Source organism: Aquarana catesbeiana, linkage group LG08 (genome assembly GCF_042186555.1).
Source record: "Aquarana catesbeiana isolate 2022-GZ linkage group LG08, ASM4218655v1, whole genome shotgun sequence".
In the NCBI taxonomy this organism is placed as follows: Eukaryota; Metazoa; Chordata; class Amphibia; order Anura; family Ranidae; genus Aquarana; species Aquarana catesbeiana.
The window spans coordinates 27097134-27115969 of NC_133331.1; the positions used below are offsets into that span (position 1 = coordinate 27097134).

Genomic DNA, 18836 nt, shown 5'->3' on the forward strand with positions numbered 1-18836 from the left:
CCCAGGGCTGGTGCAAGGATTTTTGACACCCTAGACAAAACCTAATTTTGCCGCCCCCTTGGCTCCACCCCTGACTCCACCCCCTTTGCCCTGCCCATGTATACCCTACCTTTTTAATGAAGAGCCCATCAAATGCAGACCACCAGCGCTCATCATATGCAGCCTCACCAGCGCCCATCAAATGCAGCCTACCAGTGCCCATCAATGCAGCCTACCAGTGCCCCTCAATGCAGACTACCAGAACCCAACAATACAGCCTACTAGTGCCCATCAATGCAGACTACCAGCACCAATCAATGAATGTTTGCTTTCTTCCATTCATTCGGGAGTCGGGAAATAGATACAGTCCTCTGCTGCTGCGCCTCTGACACTGTGTGCGAACGGAGCAGCGGCTGCCTGCTGATGCTGAGACTTAGTTGCTTGCTGTAGTAGTAGGAACACCAGCGGACGGGCGCCCTAGGCAACAGTGCGCCCTAGGCGGCTGCCTAGTTTGCATAGTGGTAGTACCAGCCCTGGATGTCCCCATACTTTCTGTCCCAGTAACAACTGTCAGAGAAAATCTCCCCACACAGACAGCATTAAAAACCTGACAACACTTGGAATCATTACCTACTTTATCCAAAATTTAAAAAAAAAAAAAAAATTTAGCTTGAGTTTCAGTTTAAATATTGGATATCATGTATGTCCTGTAATCTGCAAAAAGGCTGAACCTTTAAAGTGGTAGTAAAGTCATTTTGACTTGTACCTACAGGTAAGCCTATAATAAGGCTTACCTGTAGGTACAGTGAATATCTCCTAAACTTGCACTGTTTAGGAGATACTTCCACTGCATGCATGCAGTCCCTTCAGAGCTCCATGTTGTAGTGATATAGTAGTGAGTAAATGATTATTAAGTAATTTTTAGTATGATGCAAATCATTTCCAGCAGCAACTCGATTCTTCCAGAGAGATGCATTTATTGGAAACTTCAGACAGAACAAAGTCCATAAGATACTTGCAACAGATGACAAAATCCAACAGAGTAAATATGACAATGAACAGTAGCCTTCAGAGTCCCATTTGTCCTAGACTATATCTAGACCTGTGGTCCTCTACTTCATGGAGAATGAAAAGACTGACTGCCAGCTTGAATCGTCCCCCTGGTGGGGGGTTCTGCTAGGTCAACCCAAAATACTATTTGATCTTATTGTTAATCAAAGTGAAAAGACTCTACTTGTAATTACCATCAATACTTCCATCATACTTCTATGGTCCTTTATCATCCTTAAGTATGTAAACAATGTACCCTTAGATTAACAGGCCATTCCTCACATACCTAGGTAGACTTGCATAAGATTAGCATATCAAAGTGTCATCAGCTATTCCTTTGATATGTTAAAATTGAGTTGGCAACTCAAGCATTAACAACTGAATTCTGGCCTGGTCAATATGTCATTATTGTACAGTATGTGTACACATATATAATAATATAATATTCTACATAAATCGGCCAACATATTGCAACATATACCCCCACTTGAGTCGGTTCTAACTACTAGAACTGACCCATAAATCAAACAACAAACATAACATTATGATTTAAGGTATTGAATGCTTTATAAAAATGGCTCGTATAAAATATGAAGTTAAAACTGGTTACATCTCTCTTCACCAGTTTCTAAAACATCCCCATGAAACAGTTATTAGATAATATAACTTTAGACCATCACTTGACTATGGTAAGACAGATGCAAATTGCCTATACCTATAATACCATAAACCTACTACCTTATCAATAATCAAACAACACCCATTTTGGAATAAATTGGCCGCACCGGTCATTTTATTAACATTTAACCATAACATTTATTTACAAACAATCCGTTCACAGATACGTTGTAACCGTGTTAAGGATCCTTCAAGGCATTGACCAAATTTTCCAGCAACTCACACCACTCCTGCCAAAACTTTGCATAAGCTGACCATGTATCCATGCTTATGGAATTCTGGATCAAGCCTGTGATGACTCCAATGCAATTTGCCATAGCTGTTGGGGACAAAACTCCCGTGTTGCTCCACTCCCGGTGCCAACTCCCGGAATTTGTCCCACTGAAACCAAGACAAAGCATCAGCCACTGCGTTAGATGTTCCTTTAATGTGCACTGCATACATAAAAATATTTAATTGCAAACAACGCATCACCAGATGACACAACAAGCGCACCACCGGAGCAGAAGAAGCCGTCACTTGATTGATGACCTGAATTACCCCAGATTATCGCAGTGGAGCCTTATCTTCCAGTCCCGGAAGGTGGCCCCCAAATCTCCACTGCCACAATCACTGGAAAAAGTTCCAGCATTACCAGGTTCTTGAGAAACCCCGCCCCGCACCAAGCCTCTGGCCAACTCTCCACACACCACCGTCCCCCAAAATAAGCCCCAAAATCGGATGACCCGCCGCATCGGTGTAAAAATCCAGTTCAAAATTGCTCTCCGGCCCCTCCATCCATAAAGACCGGCCATTATAAGAGTCCAAGAAATCCCAAACAAGCAGGTCCTCCCAGCGCTCCCGCGTCAGAGTAATGCAATGTGTGGGAGAGGAGATGCCAGCATCGCGTGCTGCCAAGCGGCGACATAACACCTGTTCCATGGGCATAATCCTGCACGCAAAATTCAACTTTCCTAACAGGGATTGCAGCTGCCGTAATTGGATTTTACGTTTGCTCCCCACCGAGGGGTTCTCAGCCTGTAAACCGTGTAACTTGTCTGCCGGCCGGCGACACTCTATGGCCCGTGAATCGAATTACTATGCCCAAGAAGCTAATCTCAACCACTGAGCCAACAGTTTTGTCAGGCGCCAGCGGTATTCCGAAACGTTCCATGAAATGCTGCAAAGTAGCCAGCAAAATACCGCATGACCTAGAAGAAGGAGGACCCATGCAAAGAAAGTCGTCTAGGTAATGGATGATGGAATTGATGCCCGACACGTCCCTCACCACCCATTCCACAAATGAACTGAAGGTCTCAAACAAAGAGCATGAGATCGAACAGCCCATGGGCAAACACCAGTCAACATAAAAAACGTCCCGCCACTGACACCCCAAAAGGTAAAAACTATCTGGATGAACTGGCAGCAGCTGGAATGCGGCTTCCACATCCGTTTTTGCCATAAGGGCACCCTGACCATACCGCCGGACCCAACACACCACGGTATCAAATGGGGTATATGATACCGAGCATGCCTCCGGGTCAATGGCGTCATTTACAGAACCCCTTTTGGGAAGGACAGGTGATGAATCAAACAAAATTTACCTGGCTCCTTCTTGGGCACCACCCCAATGGAGAAACTACTAGGTCCACCAGCGGAGGAGTTGAGAAGGGGCCACACATGTGACCCAACGCCACTTCCTTGGACAATTTCTCTGAAACTACAGAAGGATGTTGTAACGCTGAACGTAATTTACGAGACATAGGGGGATGTGCCGCAACAAGCACGGAATATGAAACCCTTCCCTAAAAACCAATTCCAAGAGTCCTGCACCCGCCCGGTCTGGATACCTACTTAGAAAAGGAAGCATCCTTTCCACTCTCACCGGAGTTGTCCCTCTTTCCTGAATGTCCTTTTCCTCGTTTAAAACAGCATGACAATGTGTGACTACCCCCGCAGCCCAAACATTCATGTTTGCAATGGCAACCGTTTCCAAACCTGCACACCCCTTCATTGAACAGCCAACACAGACCTTTTCGTTTTTGGGCCGGTTGTCCTGGTGCATCTGAACCACCGACCCTGCTGGGAAATAACGCTGCAGGGGCCCGCGCTGAAGACATAAGTTTCATCCATAAGTTGATGTCCTTATGGTCCCAGCGTAGGGATTGGCGAATTGCTTTCCGCTGACTAAATTGTTCGTCATATCTGAGCCACGCCTGCCCCCCATACACCCGTTGGTGTCCAGATAGCAAAAAAGCGCAGAGCAGCACTCGGGCTGTTTCTCCCTAAGATCACGAACACCTGAAGCTAGTTACCGAGGGATCGGGGAATCAGGCGATAGCAACACTTTTCCTCCTCCTCCTTTTTTGACTCATTAGGTTTCACCCTATCCAAATTGAACTTATCAAGTGGTAATAAGGAAAAAATCTCCACATACTCACCTTTCCATATTTTTTCCCTCAATACTGGCTTGAGATGTGCCCCCAGGGGGCCCTCAAAACACACGTATACCTCACATTTGGCCGCATCTGCCAAACGCACGGTGTCAGCCACCTTACTTGAATCCTTAACTGCGTCGGGTTTGTCAGAAACGGGCACCCCCAACTGCCCCGTCGCCCCACCTCCCCCAACTGAGGCCGGACCACTGACCATCCCCAGCCCCCGGAACCTCCAGGGCAAGGAGCCTGACCCTGGCTGACCAGGGACCCACCCGGACACAGGGCAAGAGGTGCTGCTACTTACCTCGAAGTGCTGGACCAGCAATCTTAAACCTGTCAAGAGATGCTGCAAATAGACTCGGGTCCTGATGCAGCAGCCGCGTGGACCACTGAGTGAGGTGAGGGTGCACTATACAACACCGGCGAGGGAGGAGGTACACCCTGCCCCCCACCCCGAGTTTAAAAGCCCACCCAACACAGCCTGTAAAGAGGAAAGAGCATTATTAATGGACTCACCAGGCTGCACAGGAGAAGGACCCACAGCCGCACGTCCCGCATCCACCGCTGCCGAGCGATCTGGCACTTCATCCTCCGAGATGGACAGCTCACCTTCTGACCGGAGGAAGGCCACATCCTGCTGACTTGCCCCCAAAGGGACCACCACCGAGGAAGTGCTGGCACCAGGACTGGAAGTGCTTGTCCCAGCCCCCAGGCCATGCCTCGCTCCTGCGCCAGCGGCACCATAAGAATTCCTCGCTGACCTCCTGGAGAGATTCCCTTATGCCCGGGAAGGGGGGGCACGCACCTGGCCCTGAACAGAGGATCCGACCATCTTGTTGGGTGGGTGGGGGACAACCGGCCGCTCCGGATGACTGGCCAGCACCTGCATGGCGACCTCTCTCACGCCGTACCGCCTTCCTGATAGGCACATCACCAGGGGAGGGGGCCGCAAGATCCTGCCTCCCACGTGGTGCTGTCAGGACTGGGGGAGAAACTGAGCAGCGATCCCCACCAGACAAGCTCCGCCTCCACTGGGGATTCCTCCCAGAGACAGCACCGGTCACCTGTGTAGACGAAGGAGCTGGTGGGCCTGGAGGGTCCCTCGCATTGGGGCTCCCTTGATGGCGCTGAACTTGGGGGGATGAGGGGGATGAAAAGCGCTCTGGAGGCCAAGACTTCCGAGCGAGCTGGCCCCAGAAGTGCCTGCTATACCTTCCTCCTCAATGGTGGCAATCTGTTGCTGGATCCATTGCGATCCCTGGGAAGCCACGGCTGCCCTCAGCTGAACCAGGAAAGCATCCATGCCGGCCATGCTTGTGGGGATAAAGACAGGATGCAGCAGTCAGTCACAAGGAGCTCCTTCTTCTTCCAATGACCTGTGACTGAACCACCGGCCCCCAGGCTCCTCTTACCCCCCCAGGAATAGACTTACTAAGGCCATCCCCTACCCTGGCAAACTACACTCCCACAAGTTTAACCCCTATCATTGCTTATTTGCCCTGCTACCCTGTCATTCCAGCCTTGCGCCTAAGCCTGCGTCTTGCTGCGGGCTTCTCTGGAAAAGGATTTGGTAAACATCAGTGGCCCGTATAGTTGTAAAGCTTGCAGTTTCTCCAGTATATCATATCAAGATCTTTAATATTGTGCAAAGACAAGCTGATGTCACAATCCAGTCCTCGGTCTGACTTTATCAGATCTCTCACCATCTCACTGAAAGTAAAGCTTGGTATACTCTGGGAGCTCCAATCCACATACGTCCAGGATTCTCTCAACTCGAGGCTCAAGGGTTTCATTTTTAAAGATGAATTGTTCAGTTTTAGTAATCTTCCTCACCAGTCCAGAATGAGACTTCTGCCAGCCTCAATTTTCTTTTGTAATTTGCTGTAGGCCGACCCCTCATTCCCTTCAATAGAGCAGTTACTTGGATCATTTAGTCCAAAATTCCACTTGAATGGGACCAGAGGATGCTTTACATAGTATCAGATTGACATCAGTGTTTATAAGATCATCTGTCCAGACAAAGCGGCAGTGGAAATACTTGCCAGTATCTTCGCCATGAAAGGTAGAAAGTTCTTTACATCAATATATGTCATAACCTTTAGCATATTATACACAACTGATTCAACAAAGACCAAATCATAACTAGAGTGATACTGACAGTACAATACTGACATATTGATCAGGTCAGAATTGAGTTGGCAACTCAACCATTATCAACTGAATTCTGGCCTGGTCCATATGTCAGTATTGTACTGTATGTGTACACATATATATTAATATAATATCCTACATAAATCGGCCAACATACTACAACACATGTAGCAGCCATGACTTCAACGCGTGTGGGAGTGGCATCATCGCAACTCGGTCAAGAGCACTGGAAACCGGAAGGAAGACCAGGTGAAAATGAAAGCCTTGTCAGCGGAAACAGCGCGCTGCTGGAGGGCTTCATTCTAAGGTATGTATTGCGTAATATGCTAGTATACGGTGCATACTAAAACATTATGCCATTGTCTTGCAGGGTTTAAAAAAGTGCGGTTTACTACCACTTTAACACAGTTGCAATCATATACTTTGCACATTATTATTATATTGTACCAAGAGTGATTTGAGTATCACAATAATAAAGAAAAAAATACATTTACAGCCCTGCTGTACATTTAAGTGTTTTCTTTTTTACAACAGATTAAATACTATGATAGAAGTAGAAGGATAGAACTAGAAGGAGAAGAAATGGTAACAGTGACAGATTTTATCTTCCTAGGCTCCAAGATCACGGCAGACGGTGACTGTAGCCATGAAATTAAGAGATGCTTGCTTCTTCGGAGGAAAGCAATGGCAAACCTAGACAACATTATAAAAAGCAGAGACATCACCCTACCGACAAAGTGCCATAAAGTTAAAGCTATGGGATTCCCAGTAGTAACCTATGGCTGTGAAAGCTGGACCATAAGGAAGGCTCAACGCCGAAGAATTGATGCTTTTGAACTATGGCGTTGGAGTCCCTTGGATGGCAAGAAGATCAAACCAGTCAATCCTGAAGGAAATGAACCCTGAATATTCACTGGAGCGACAGATCCTGAAGTTAAAACTCAAAAACTTTGGCCAATGCAAAGAGAGGACTCATTGGAAAAGATCCTGATGCTGGGAAACATGGAAGGAAAAAGGAGAAGAAGACGACAGCAAACATGGATAGATAGCATCATCGAAACAAGGAACATGAAGTTAAGCAAGCTCCGGGAGGTAGTGGAAGAGAGAAAAGCCTGCCACGATGGTCCATGAGGTCACGAAGAGTCGGACATGACTAAATGACTGAAAAGCAAATATTATGGTATCATACCTTTAATTGGCCATGTACATCAAAAGAACGTTTGAGCCTCTCAGTAGAATGCACTGAATAATAACAGCTTTCAGACTCCTGAATTCGCCAGTCATAGTCACCAGATTCCGAATAAGGAAACAGATTGTAAATCTGGAAAGAATGGGAATTAGCAGAGGTTATGAGAAATAAATACTGTACATACAAGACTGTGGCATATGTGAGCAGTGTATACAATGAATCATCATCCTGCTATAACACCAGTGGCAACAGTCAACAGCAGGTAGGAATGCTGCGAGAGCAGTGTAAAGCTGGCCTAACGCTGAGCAAATTATGGTCGATGATCAGATTAGGCACAGACAAACAGATCTTAACCCTCTTTCTATCAGGGCACGTCTTTAAATTCAGAATCAGCGATCCTATATTTACCTGGTGCGTTTATAAATGGCACTGGATAAATTGTCTTTGGGAAACTATCTGCCTGGTAATCCTTGTGTACTGACTGAGCCATCATTAGACTAAGGGGCTTGGTATCATGTGGTGGCTGTGATTGGTCACCACAGTGATCACATGTTATTGTTTACTGTGTTGATTCCTCCCCTTCCTATTTAAACAGGGGGAGGAGAGACATTGAGTTCTTGAGAATAAGGAAGGAATTAATGGATCAACAGCTGCAGTTTCTTTTCTTCTGTTTTAGTGATACAGGAATGGTTTTGGAGGGTTTTTTTTAGAACCCCACCCCCTCCCCATCTCTGACTCTAGTGTTCTGTATATTAACCCTTTTACATACTGTATCCTGCACATCTGAACATTAAGGTGGTTGTAAACCTCAGACATGAAATATGACCAAATCATATCCCTCTAAAGTGTGTACTTGTCTCATTTAGGAGCACAGCGTGTCATTTTTGTCTGCTGCTTTGTTCCTCTGCTATCAGCATGAATCACTTATGATAAGTTTCAGGTGGGGAGGAGGTTCAGGTGGGGTGGGGTCGGCTGCCTCTCCCCAGTATAGGCTGCCATGCGGCCTCAGGTGCCTGACCTGAGGGCCTAGAGTCTAAAAGCTTCAACCCAGGGTTACCGTGCAAGCTGACCAAGGGAGGAAGTCTATGGATCTGGTCTGGCATCACTGGTATAGAGTGTGGCTTGGAAGTTGGAAGGAAGCTACCAGCTGTCCATGGACATTTTGTGAGTACAGAAACCTGAAGGGCTTCCGGAGACTGTGTGTGTTGCTGAAATCAGCATATTGGGTGTGTGAGCTAAAGGACACACTAGCTAGAAGAGTCTTGAAGACTTAAGTCCACTAACAAAGTCTACTGAGCTCTTCTGTTAAAGAGAGACTTGTTCTTTCATACAGCAGATAATCTGCTCCACAGTTCTACAGAAAGAGAGTTGTCCTCACTTGTGCATAGTTAATTTGGAGTATCACACTAATTCCCCTCTCCTATCCAAGTTCTCCAAATAAAACACATAAACAAATCCCCCTACACTGGTCATTGGAGACAACGAGTGGAAGAGTGAGTGCACCTGGCTATGTGAAAATACCATGTAACTGGCTGAAGGATAATCAGTGGGAGGCCCAGGGGAGTCTAAATTCAGGAACCCCCATGGGGGCAGTGCTACAAATGTATTTGGGTAAAATGCTGCATCAGTAACTGTCAATCAAATTATCAGAGCACTAATAAACGGTCAGGAATTGACAGGTTATTTTAGACTAGTACTCAAGTGGTAAAACAGAGTCCAGGTTCTAGTCTGGTAAATTGAGCAATGATCGTTACGGTGGTCACTTCACCTCAGATCTGCAGTCACACACCATGCACTATGAAGCCAGTCTTCTGCTCTGTCAACACTCATTTCCAGGTTTCCCTTACACAGCAGTATACCTGTACCTATCCACACTGATGAAACAATGTCCATTAAATTAAGCCTTTCATGCTGTTGCTTTGCTGACATGATTCCTTTGCTGCTCATATCAGAGTCTGGTAACTCTTCCAGCAGTGGCGATTGGTGCTAAATATTTCAGGGGAGTGGCGGCAAACTAACATCACCCCCCGGGGGGAGAGGCACTGGAAGGTGGCGACCGCCGCAAGCACCTTAACCCCCACGTGGGAGATGGACAGTGGAATGCAGTGGACCACCGCAAGCATCGGCATTAGATGTACGTGAACGCAGGGGGAAGGAAGAGCCGGCCAGTTACTTCTCCTCCTGGCTGAATAGGAAGTGTGTCCTGAGACACGATTGGGTCTCAGGACGTGCTTCCTTATTGGCTGGGAGGAGAATCAGGAAAACAAGGTTCATTTGCTATTGTCACACAACTGGGTGGGCTTAGGGCGCAGTACTCTGCACCCCGCGCCCACCCTTTTTTGAAGCCAATTAGAGCTTCAGATTTTAATCATGTGGTTAAAAAAAAAACCCTATTGGAATCCAAGCGTCTGGCGCCCTGCATGTAAATTAGGGGCCAGCAAATGGATCAGGGTTGGCACCCCTAAGCCCCATATGAACGTGCTGCCACTGTCTTACAGTATGACTAGGCATAACTGGAGGACATGTTGAATCCACTACTATAGCCCCTCTAGTATTTTGTAGTGCCTTTAAACAATCTACTGGGTAAGTCCTCATCATCCTGCAGGACAAGAGGCCCTAAGGACCTCCTTGTTTCTGTATATAAATAACATCTCCATCAGTGACAAGGAAGGAAGCTGTCATAATTTTAGGGCCCTGAATACTCTTGTCAAATGTTTCTGGAGTAATACACAAAGAACACACTGGCGACCAACTGGCTTACTTTTTCACTAGTAAGCTCAGCTTCGGGTTTCATTAGAACCACACTCTTGTCCACCACCCTAAGACCACAGAGAGAGCCAGGAGCAGCCTGAACCTGAAGAGACACATCTGATCCTGGGAGGACCTCATCAGGGGAGAACCCAACAGATACCTGGGGATTAAAAAGTAGGACAAAGATAAAAATGTAAATGTCAAAGCTGGAGACAATAATAAAAAGAACACCTCATATATTGACCTTCATAGAGGAATTTTGAAAAGTATGAGCAGCTCTTATATTAGTTCTTAAATCAATAAAAGTGGTATCACTCTAAATGCAGCACTGCAGTAATAAATCATACAATAAATTTAAAAATCTCTTACAATCAAATTATAAGGCAGAAAATACTGCACTTACACAATAGTGTTAAATTGGAGCAATAATAATAAAAAAAAGAAAACATTATAAGGGAGATCAACTGGATTGAACAATCCCCCCACACACACACACAAAAGGCTAAATTATGTAGGATAGGGGATGGGGGATAGAAAGAGATGGGGTTAGGGCACCCTTATCCTATTCTGGTTCCACCTAACCCCCAGAGAGGGAGAGGAGAAAATAGAGGGGGATTAGGGAGGGGAAGTGGAGGAAAATTAGAAGTTTAAAAGGATTTGCCCATTACAGTGTTCATCTTTAGTATTCTCCCACTTGCCTTGTTGATACTTCAAGCGGTTGAATCCCTTGTGTTACAGCAAGCTATACTCTGAAGTGTATGTGTTTTTTAAAAAATAAGCAGCAAAATACCTTAATTTACAGCGCCACTGTGCGGTCACGTGAACTCCCAGTTCTCTTGCTCTGAAATAGGGTATTTTGCTGCATAATTAAAAAAAAAACAGACACTGCACAGTTTATCTTGCTGTAACAGAAGGGGATTCCAGGATTTGTAATTAGTATTTTTACAGCCACAGTGGATTAGCGGTAGGGAGAAGAGAGGAGAGGAGGGGTGGAGAGGAGATGGCTCACACACAGACTCCCAAGCTGATAGGCAGGAAGGAAGGGGGAGAGGGAGAAACTGCTGGATGATGGAGGCACGAAAACTGACTACAGTATCATGGATCAGCAACCATGGTAACCGTGGTCAGCATACTAAGGGGGACATAGGAACAGGCAGGATCAACTAGGTATTTTACAGCAAATGACACTGCACAATCACTATGCTGTATATCTTGCTTTAAAGGAACAGGATAACTTTTTTTTTCTTTAGGGTTACAATCACTTTCATAGGAGCAGAGAGTCAGGGATAAAGATGGGTGGCATCGTTAAAGGGGATAGTTTGGGTTCCCCATGCTCTCGCTATAATCCTCTTTGCTGCTGTAAGAATATGCATGACTAGTTTAAATTGAGCGTTGATACAACCTCTAGCTTCGTATGGGGTTTTATATAAAGGACATACCCGAAACCGTATAGAGCATTTGATAGACCATAATCCAAAATCTTTTTACATTTTCCCAGTCCCACCAAATATGCACTTAAATAACCATCTGTTTGACATCCTCAAAAACATTGGGTTGAGATTGCATAGGAAATTCTCAGGGAGACAAGGTACTATCAAATAAGTTCCTTATAGTTCTTTAAGCTTAAGCCAGACTTATCAGGCAGTGGTAAATCAAATCTCAAGCCCACTATATCATGGTCAGACTATGGGATAGGGATGATAGATGCACTGTCTGTCAGGGGAAAAATATGATGAAACAATTTGTGAGAGAATGAGCTCTGGGGATTAGAGTGTAAAGCACAGTGGTGTAGTGGGTAGCACTTTCGCCTAGCAGTAAGAAGGGTCGCTGGTTCGAATCCCAACCATGACACTACCTGCCTGGAGTTTGCATGTTCTCCCTGTGCCTGCGTGGGTTTCCTCCGGGTACTCCGGTTTCCTCCCACACTCCAAAGACATGTTGGTAGGTTAATTGGATCCTGTCTAAAAAAAATTGTCCCTAGTATGTATGAATGTGAGTTAGGGACCTTAGATTGTAAGCTCCTTGAGGGTAGGGACTGATGTGAATGTACAATGAATATGTAAAGCGCTGCGTAAATTGACGGCGCTATATAAGTACCTGAAATAAATAAATAAATAAATAAATATAATATACAGTAGAAGGATGCTTTTCCCTGCAAACATCTACAAGACTGTACTAAGGCAAAAGAGAACAAAACTTCCTGGCCATGGAAATATCCACTTTGGATACAGTATGGTTACTGGGAACATGAGGATCCTTATGAAGATACATGACTGAGTTTGAGTTCCCACAAAACACTAACATAACGTGAGTAAGAGAGTCGAATACTCAGAAAATGTGTAAAGTATTCGATTTGACCCAAATTAGGAGCACAGTAGGTGGCAAACATTATAGAAGAATCATAGATTGATCCTACCAGAACCAGATACCTGCCATCAGGGTCAGCAATTAGTGGTATCAAAAAAAAGGGTGGGGGGAGCAGGAGGGGAGGGGATAGAAGGGGGAAAAAAACAATGAAGGGAAGATGGGGAAGAGAAATAAAATAGTCTTTGTAGACTCACCTGGGGGATCGGAGGGCTCGGAAAGGGAGGAAGCTTAGAGAATAAGGTATGTAGTGAAAAGCTATTTAATAGGTCACCAATTAGTTACCCCAGATGGTGAATGTGGGGGGTACATGCTAAACCAGACCATGTTAGGGGCACACACATACCAGTTACATAATGCATTAGATAAAAAGTTGCAAACATATATAAGCACTTAAGTGGACTATTTTGAACTGTATTTACCTTAGTTGGCCATAAAGTCCACTTATAACAAGAAGAATTTTAACTGGGCCTAGCATTAGTTAGGAGTGCCACACAGAGTAGCACACCAGATATTACTAACACAAGGCATTGGCTCTTGTTCCATAGGGGAACTCCCCTCTCTGTATCCTCTAATCCATTTAAACCAAGATCAGGAGCAAGGTTCTCATAGATATGGTAACAGAGCTAAAATGCAGTCAGGAATGTTGTTTTGGGAGCAGTAGGCTCCAAAACAAAACAGATGCCCTGTTTGTGAGAATGGAAGTGTCACCCAGTAAGGGTTTCAAGTAGGGTCACTACAATTTTTTTTAAATTCCTGTAACATGTACACAGTGGACAGCATGTTTCTGCTAAGGGAAATGCAATATAAGCTTGGCAGTGCTTCCATAAGATCCTAATGTAAGAGCACATACATATCCAGTTGTAAGAGGATCAGTGTTGTCACTTTGCAAAAGCATCAACCCTTACCAGGTCACAGATGTAAACATAACATCAAATAGTGAGCAAGCTCTGCCCTACCAGGTAAAGAATCCAGGAGATAATGTCCATGTTTATGCAAGAACGCATCCCCTCATTGTCCATAGAAAACTGTTTAACATCATAGCAAGGGACCGCTACCCACTCTCTTCTGAGGTCAGGGTAGACCTGTGCAATTAGTTTAGTTCCAAATTTGTTTTGTAATGGATTTAGACAAATTCGTTAATTTGGAAATATCCGAATTAATGAAAACCTTTTTAACAAATTTTTCAGAATATTCATACATTCAAATATTTGAAAATTCGTAAATTTGAAAATCCGAAAATTCGTAAATTTTAATTTTTTGAAAATTCATAAATTTGTAACTTCGAATATTCGTAAATTCGTAAATTTGAATATTCGTAAATTCAAAAATTCGGAAATTCGAAATGAGAGAATCCGAAAAGTAGAAAATCCGAAAAGTAGAAAATCCAAAAATAAGAACGAAAATTCAAAAGAACAAAAATCCAAAAATAAGAACGAAAATCCGAAAATCCAAAAACTTGAAAATTTGGAAATCTGAAATAATAATTAACTAATAATAACTTAACTAATAACTTAACTATTTCTATTAAATTATAGGTATTGGAATCTCCTTTCAAATGTGGCTGTCAGTGAACGTAACGAATACGAATTTATCCAAAGTTACAAATTATCCGAAATAACGAATGCCGCATCTAAACGAATGGAACATACTGAATTAATAATAATAAATAACAATAATAATAATAAAAACGTTTTAATATTATTATAGTGCTCAGTCTGAGGCTGTGGAACTCTGTGTAAGTGGAACTGGTATAAGTGGTGAGTTAAAAACCAGAGGGAGAGTGAACAAGTCTTGCTTTTTGTTTGCTGAGTTGCATTTTTGGGGCTTTTCCTTTTAGTTTTCCAATCACCTTTTTCTGTCACTTTTTAAATAGCTTTTTTTTTTTTTTTTTTTTCTCTGGTTCCTTCAGGCTATCAATTAAGGGGGGTGGTTAATTGCTCACAGGTGCCTATATAACTGTGTGTGGGACTAATTCTGAGCGTGCTCAGTCTGAGGCTGTGGAACTCTGTGTAAGTGGAAGTAGTATAAGTGGTGAGTTAAAAACCAGAGGGAGAGTGAACAAGTCTTGCTTTTTGTTTGCTGGGTTGCATTTTTGGGGCTTTTCCTTTTAGTTTTTCAATCACCTTTTTCTGTCACTTTTTAAATAGCTTTTTTTTTTTTTCTCTGGTTCCTTCAGGCTATCAATTAAGGGGGGTGGTTAATTGCTCACAGGTGCCTATATAACTGTGTGTAGGACTCATTCTGAGCGTGCTCAGTCTGAGGCTGTGGAACTCTGTGTAAGTGGAACTGGTATAAGTGGTGAGTTAAAAACCAGAGGAAGAGTGAACAAGTCTTGCTTTTTGTTTGCTGAGTTGCATTTTTGGGGCTTTTCCTTTTAGTTTTTCAATCACCTTTTTCTGTCACTTTTCAAATAGCTTTTTTTTTCTCTGGTTCCTTCAGGCTATCAATTAAGGGGGGTGGTTAATTGCTCACAGGTGCCTATATAACTGTGTGTAGGACTCATTCTGAGCATGCTCAGTCTGAGGCTGTGGAACTCTGTGTAAGTGGAACTGGTATAAGTGGTGAGTTAAAAACCAGAGTTTAAAACAGGGGGTTATAACAGGGGTCATAGTACCTGTGTAGTGTGAGTACCTGAGTGTTTTCTGAGTAGTGTGTGTGGATCGTTAATACTTGTGTATTGTGTACTGTATACTTGAGTATTGCGAGTGCACGTAGGTCTGTGACTGTTCTGCGATTGCACGTAGGTCTGTGAGTACCTGGGTATTGTCTTGTTGTGTATCTGTGTATTGTCTTGAATATTAGTGCCAGGAAGCTAGCTGTTAGGTAATTTGGACAGGGTAAAATCCCCAAATCCTCACTAAATTTAATAGGTTTGAATGGAGGAGAAGATTCGGATGCCGCACACCGGATGTAGTCAAAAAATTTTCACTTTATTGAAAAAATGGGATCATCAAAATAACAAGACTGTCATGCAGAAAGTACAGATAACTGACGCGTTTCGCACTCAGGACTGAGTGCTTACTCATAGCTCATAGCTTTGAGCTATGAGTAAGCACTCAGTCCTGAGTGCGAAACGCGTCAGGTTATCTGTACTTTCTGCATGACAGTCTTGTTATTTTGATGATCCCATTTTTTCAATAAAGTGAAAATTTTTTGACTACATCCGGTGTGCGGCATCCGAATCTTCTCCTCCATTCAAGCCTGCTTTGCCTAGCATTCAGCCAGCACCTGGAGCTCTTCTGCTCTGAAACTTCTACTTACACCTGGGTCAGTGTCAGCCTGAGCGGTGAAAACACTTTCTTTGCTTGTCTGCATCTAAGGATACATAAATTTAATAGGTACGATGCCCGGCGGGTGTGGAGAGGTGACTCTTTGTACATCTTGCTGCATGTATGCGTTCCTTGATCATCCGATCGAGGGTGAATACTGCTGTGCAAAATGTAAGCACATTGTTTCCCTGGAAGCCCAGGTTCTGAATCTGGGGAAGCAACTGTCAGCACTGAGAAGTCCCTCCATACTAAAGGAGAGCCAGGAATGTACACGGCAGGTGTCGGCAGGGGCCAGCACAGAGGCGGATGAAGACAAAGAGGTGCCGGCACAAGCAAAGAGTAGATGGGTGACAGTCAGGAGGGGTAGAGGGGGAAGTGCCAGGGAGGCCGATCCAGGACTGGAGCATACCAATAAGTACGCTCCATTGAGTGACATTGGTGAAACCAGTCAGGGACCAGCACTGCTGGAGCTGAGGGACTCTCCTAGTTGCCAGGGTAAGAACTCCTCCAGTGAGAGTGGGGGGGCAGCAAAGGGAAAGGAAAGACAGATTCTGGTGGTAGGGGACTCAATTCTTAGAGGGACAGAGAGGGCAATCTGTAACCAAGACCTGAAGCACCGAACAGTATGTTGTTTACTGGGCGCTCGGATCTTGTGGACAGATTACTGGGAGGGGCTGGGGAAGACCCAGCTGTCATGGTGCACGTTGACACCAGTGACAAAGTCAGAGGCAGATGGAGTGTCCTAAAGAACGATTTTAGGGACTTAGGAGCTAAATTGAGGAAAAGGACCTCCAAGGTAGTATTCTCAGGAATACTACAGGTACATCGAGCCACACCAGAAAGGCAGAGGGAGATTAGGGAAGTAAACAAGTGGCTGAAGAGCTGGTGTAGCAAGGAGGGGTTTGGATTCCTGGAGGACTGGGCCGACTTCTCAGTCGGTAACCGGTACTATAGAAGGGACGGACTGCACCTAAATGAGGAGGGTGCAGATCTGCTGGGAATGAAGATGGCCAAAAAGTTAGAGGGGTTTTTAAACTAGGCGATGGGGGGGAGGGTCCAGAGACAGAGATAGCCAGCGCGGAAGATATTCCAGAGGGTAGTATTGGGGGCATTAGTGGTAGGTTAACCAAAGCACAAAAACACAAGGTGAGTATAGTAGCAAGTTCTAGTTGCAATCTCGAAACACCCAATACGAGGACAATATGCGACCGGTCTAAACTATGTGGCATGTTCACCAATGCCAGGAGCATGGCGGACAAGATGGGTGAACTAGAGATACTGTTGTACAAGGAGGATTTGGATTTTGTGTGAATTTCAGAGACCTGGTTCAACAGCTCTCATGATTGGCTGGCAAACATTCAAGGGTATACCCTATACCGCAAGGATAGAGAGGGTATAAAAGGGGGAGGGGTATGCCTATATATCAAGAATAATGTACAAGCGAATGTGAGAGATGACATCACTGAGGGAGCTAGAGAGGAGGTGGAATCCTTATGGGTAGAGCTACAAGGGGATGAAGCTAAGGGGAAAATAATACTGGGAGTATGCTATAGGCCCCCTAACCTGAGGGAGGAAGTGGAGATGGATCTCCTATCACAAATTGGATTAGCAGCAAGGATGGGAAGTGTTATCACAATGGGGGATTTTAATTATCCAGACATAGACTGGGCGGAGGGACCTGCGCATTCATTTAAGGCTCGCCAGTTCCTTAATGTCTTGCAGGACAATTTTATGGGTCAGATGGTAGACGCACCAACTAGAAATAAAACATTACTGGATCTACTGATTACCCACAATACAGACCTGATCACGGATGTGGAAATACAGGGCAATTTAGGTAACAGCGATCACAGGTCAATTAGTTTCAGTATAAATCACACAAATAGGAAACATGAAGGGAACACAAAGACACTGAATTTCAAAAGAGCCAACTTCCCTAAACTACAAACCTTGCTAAAAGGCATAAATTGGGATAAAATATTAGGAACAAAGAATACGGAGAAGAGATGGGTTTGCTTTAAGAGCATATTAAATAAGGGCATTAGCCAATGTATCCCATTGGGTAATAAATTTAAAAGAGCGAACAAAAATCCTGGATGGCTTAACTTCAATGTAAAAATGCATATAAAAGCAAAGGAGAAGGCCTTCAAAAAATACAAGGTTGAGGGATCATCCTCAGCATTCAGACTTTATAAAGAATGCAACAAGAAATGTAAGGGTGTAATTAGGACGGCTAAGATAGAACACGAAAGACATAGCGGAGGAGAGCAAAAAAGATCCAAAGAAATTCTTTAAGTATGTAAACAGTAAAAAAGGGAGGACAGACCATATTGGCCCCATAAAGAATGAGGAAGGACATCTGGTTACAAAGGATGGGGAGATGGCGAAGGTATTGAATTTATTCTTCTCCTCAGTCTTTACGAGTGAATCGGGGGGCTTCAGTAACCAAAACTGCAGTTTTATCCTCATGACACAGGAAGCACCTCCATGGTTAACAGAGGACAGAATTAAAATTAGACTTGAGAAACTTAACATTAATAAATCACTGGGACCAGATGGCTTGCATCCGAGGGTACTTAGGGAACTCAGTCAAGTGATTGCCAGACCGTTGTTCCTAATTTTTACAGACAGTCTACTGCCTGGAATGGTACCAGCTGATTGGAGAAAAGCCAATGTAGCACCAATATTTAAAAAGGACCCAAAATACATCCCTGGGAATTACAGACCAGTTAGCCTAACATCTATAGTAAGTAAAGTCTTGGAAGGGATGGTAAGGGACTATATACAAGATTTTAGTAATAAGAACAATATCGTTAGCAGTAATCAGCATGGATTCATGAAGAATCGTTCTTGCCAAACCAATATATTAACCTTATATGAGGAGGTGAGTTGCCATCTAGGAAGGCCCGTAGACGTGGTATATCTGGATTTTGCAAAAGCATTTGACACAGTTCCCCATAAACGTTTACTGTACAAAATAAGGTC

The 18836-nt window shown here is 44.2% G+C and overlaps 1 protein-coding gene across 3 annotated transcripts in view; it reads right to left on the reverse strand.

The window, feature by feature from the left end:
* LOC141105649 (alpha-2-macroglobulin-like protein 1) overlaps positions 1-18836 on the reverse strand; it is a 583128-nt gene that overhangs the window by 447017 nt on the left and 117275 nt on the right. For all 3 annotated transcript variants that reach the window (XM_073595625.1, XM_073595627.1, XM_073595626.1), the window contains exons 15-16: positions 10226-10375; positions 7465-7596 (exon numbers count right to left, since the gene is read on the reverse strand). In XM_073595625.1, coding sequence (XP_073451726.1) covers positions 7465-7596; positions 10226-10375 — 282 coding nt within the window. The remainder of the gene's footprint in view (positions 1-7464; positions 7597-10225; positions 10376-18836) is intronic.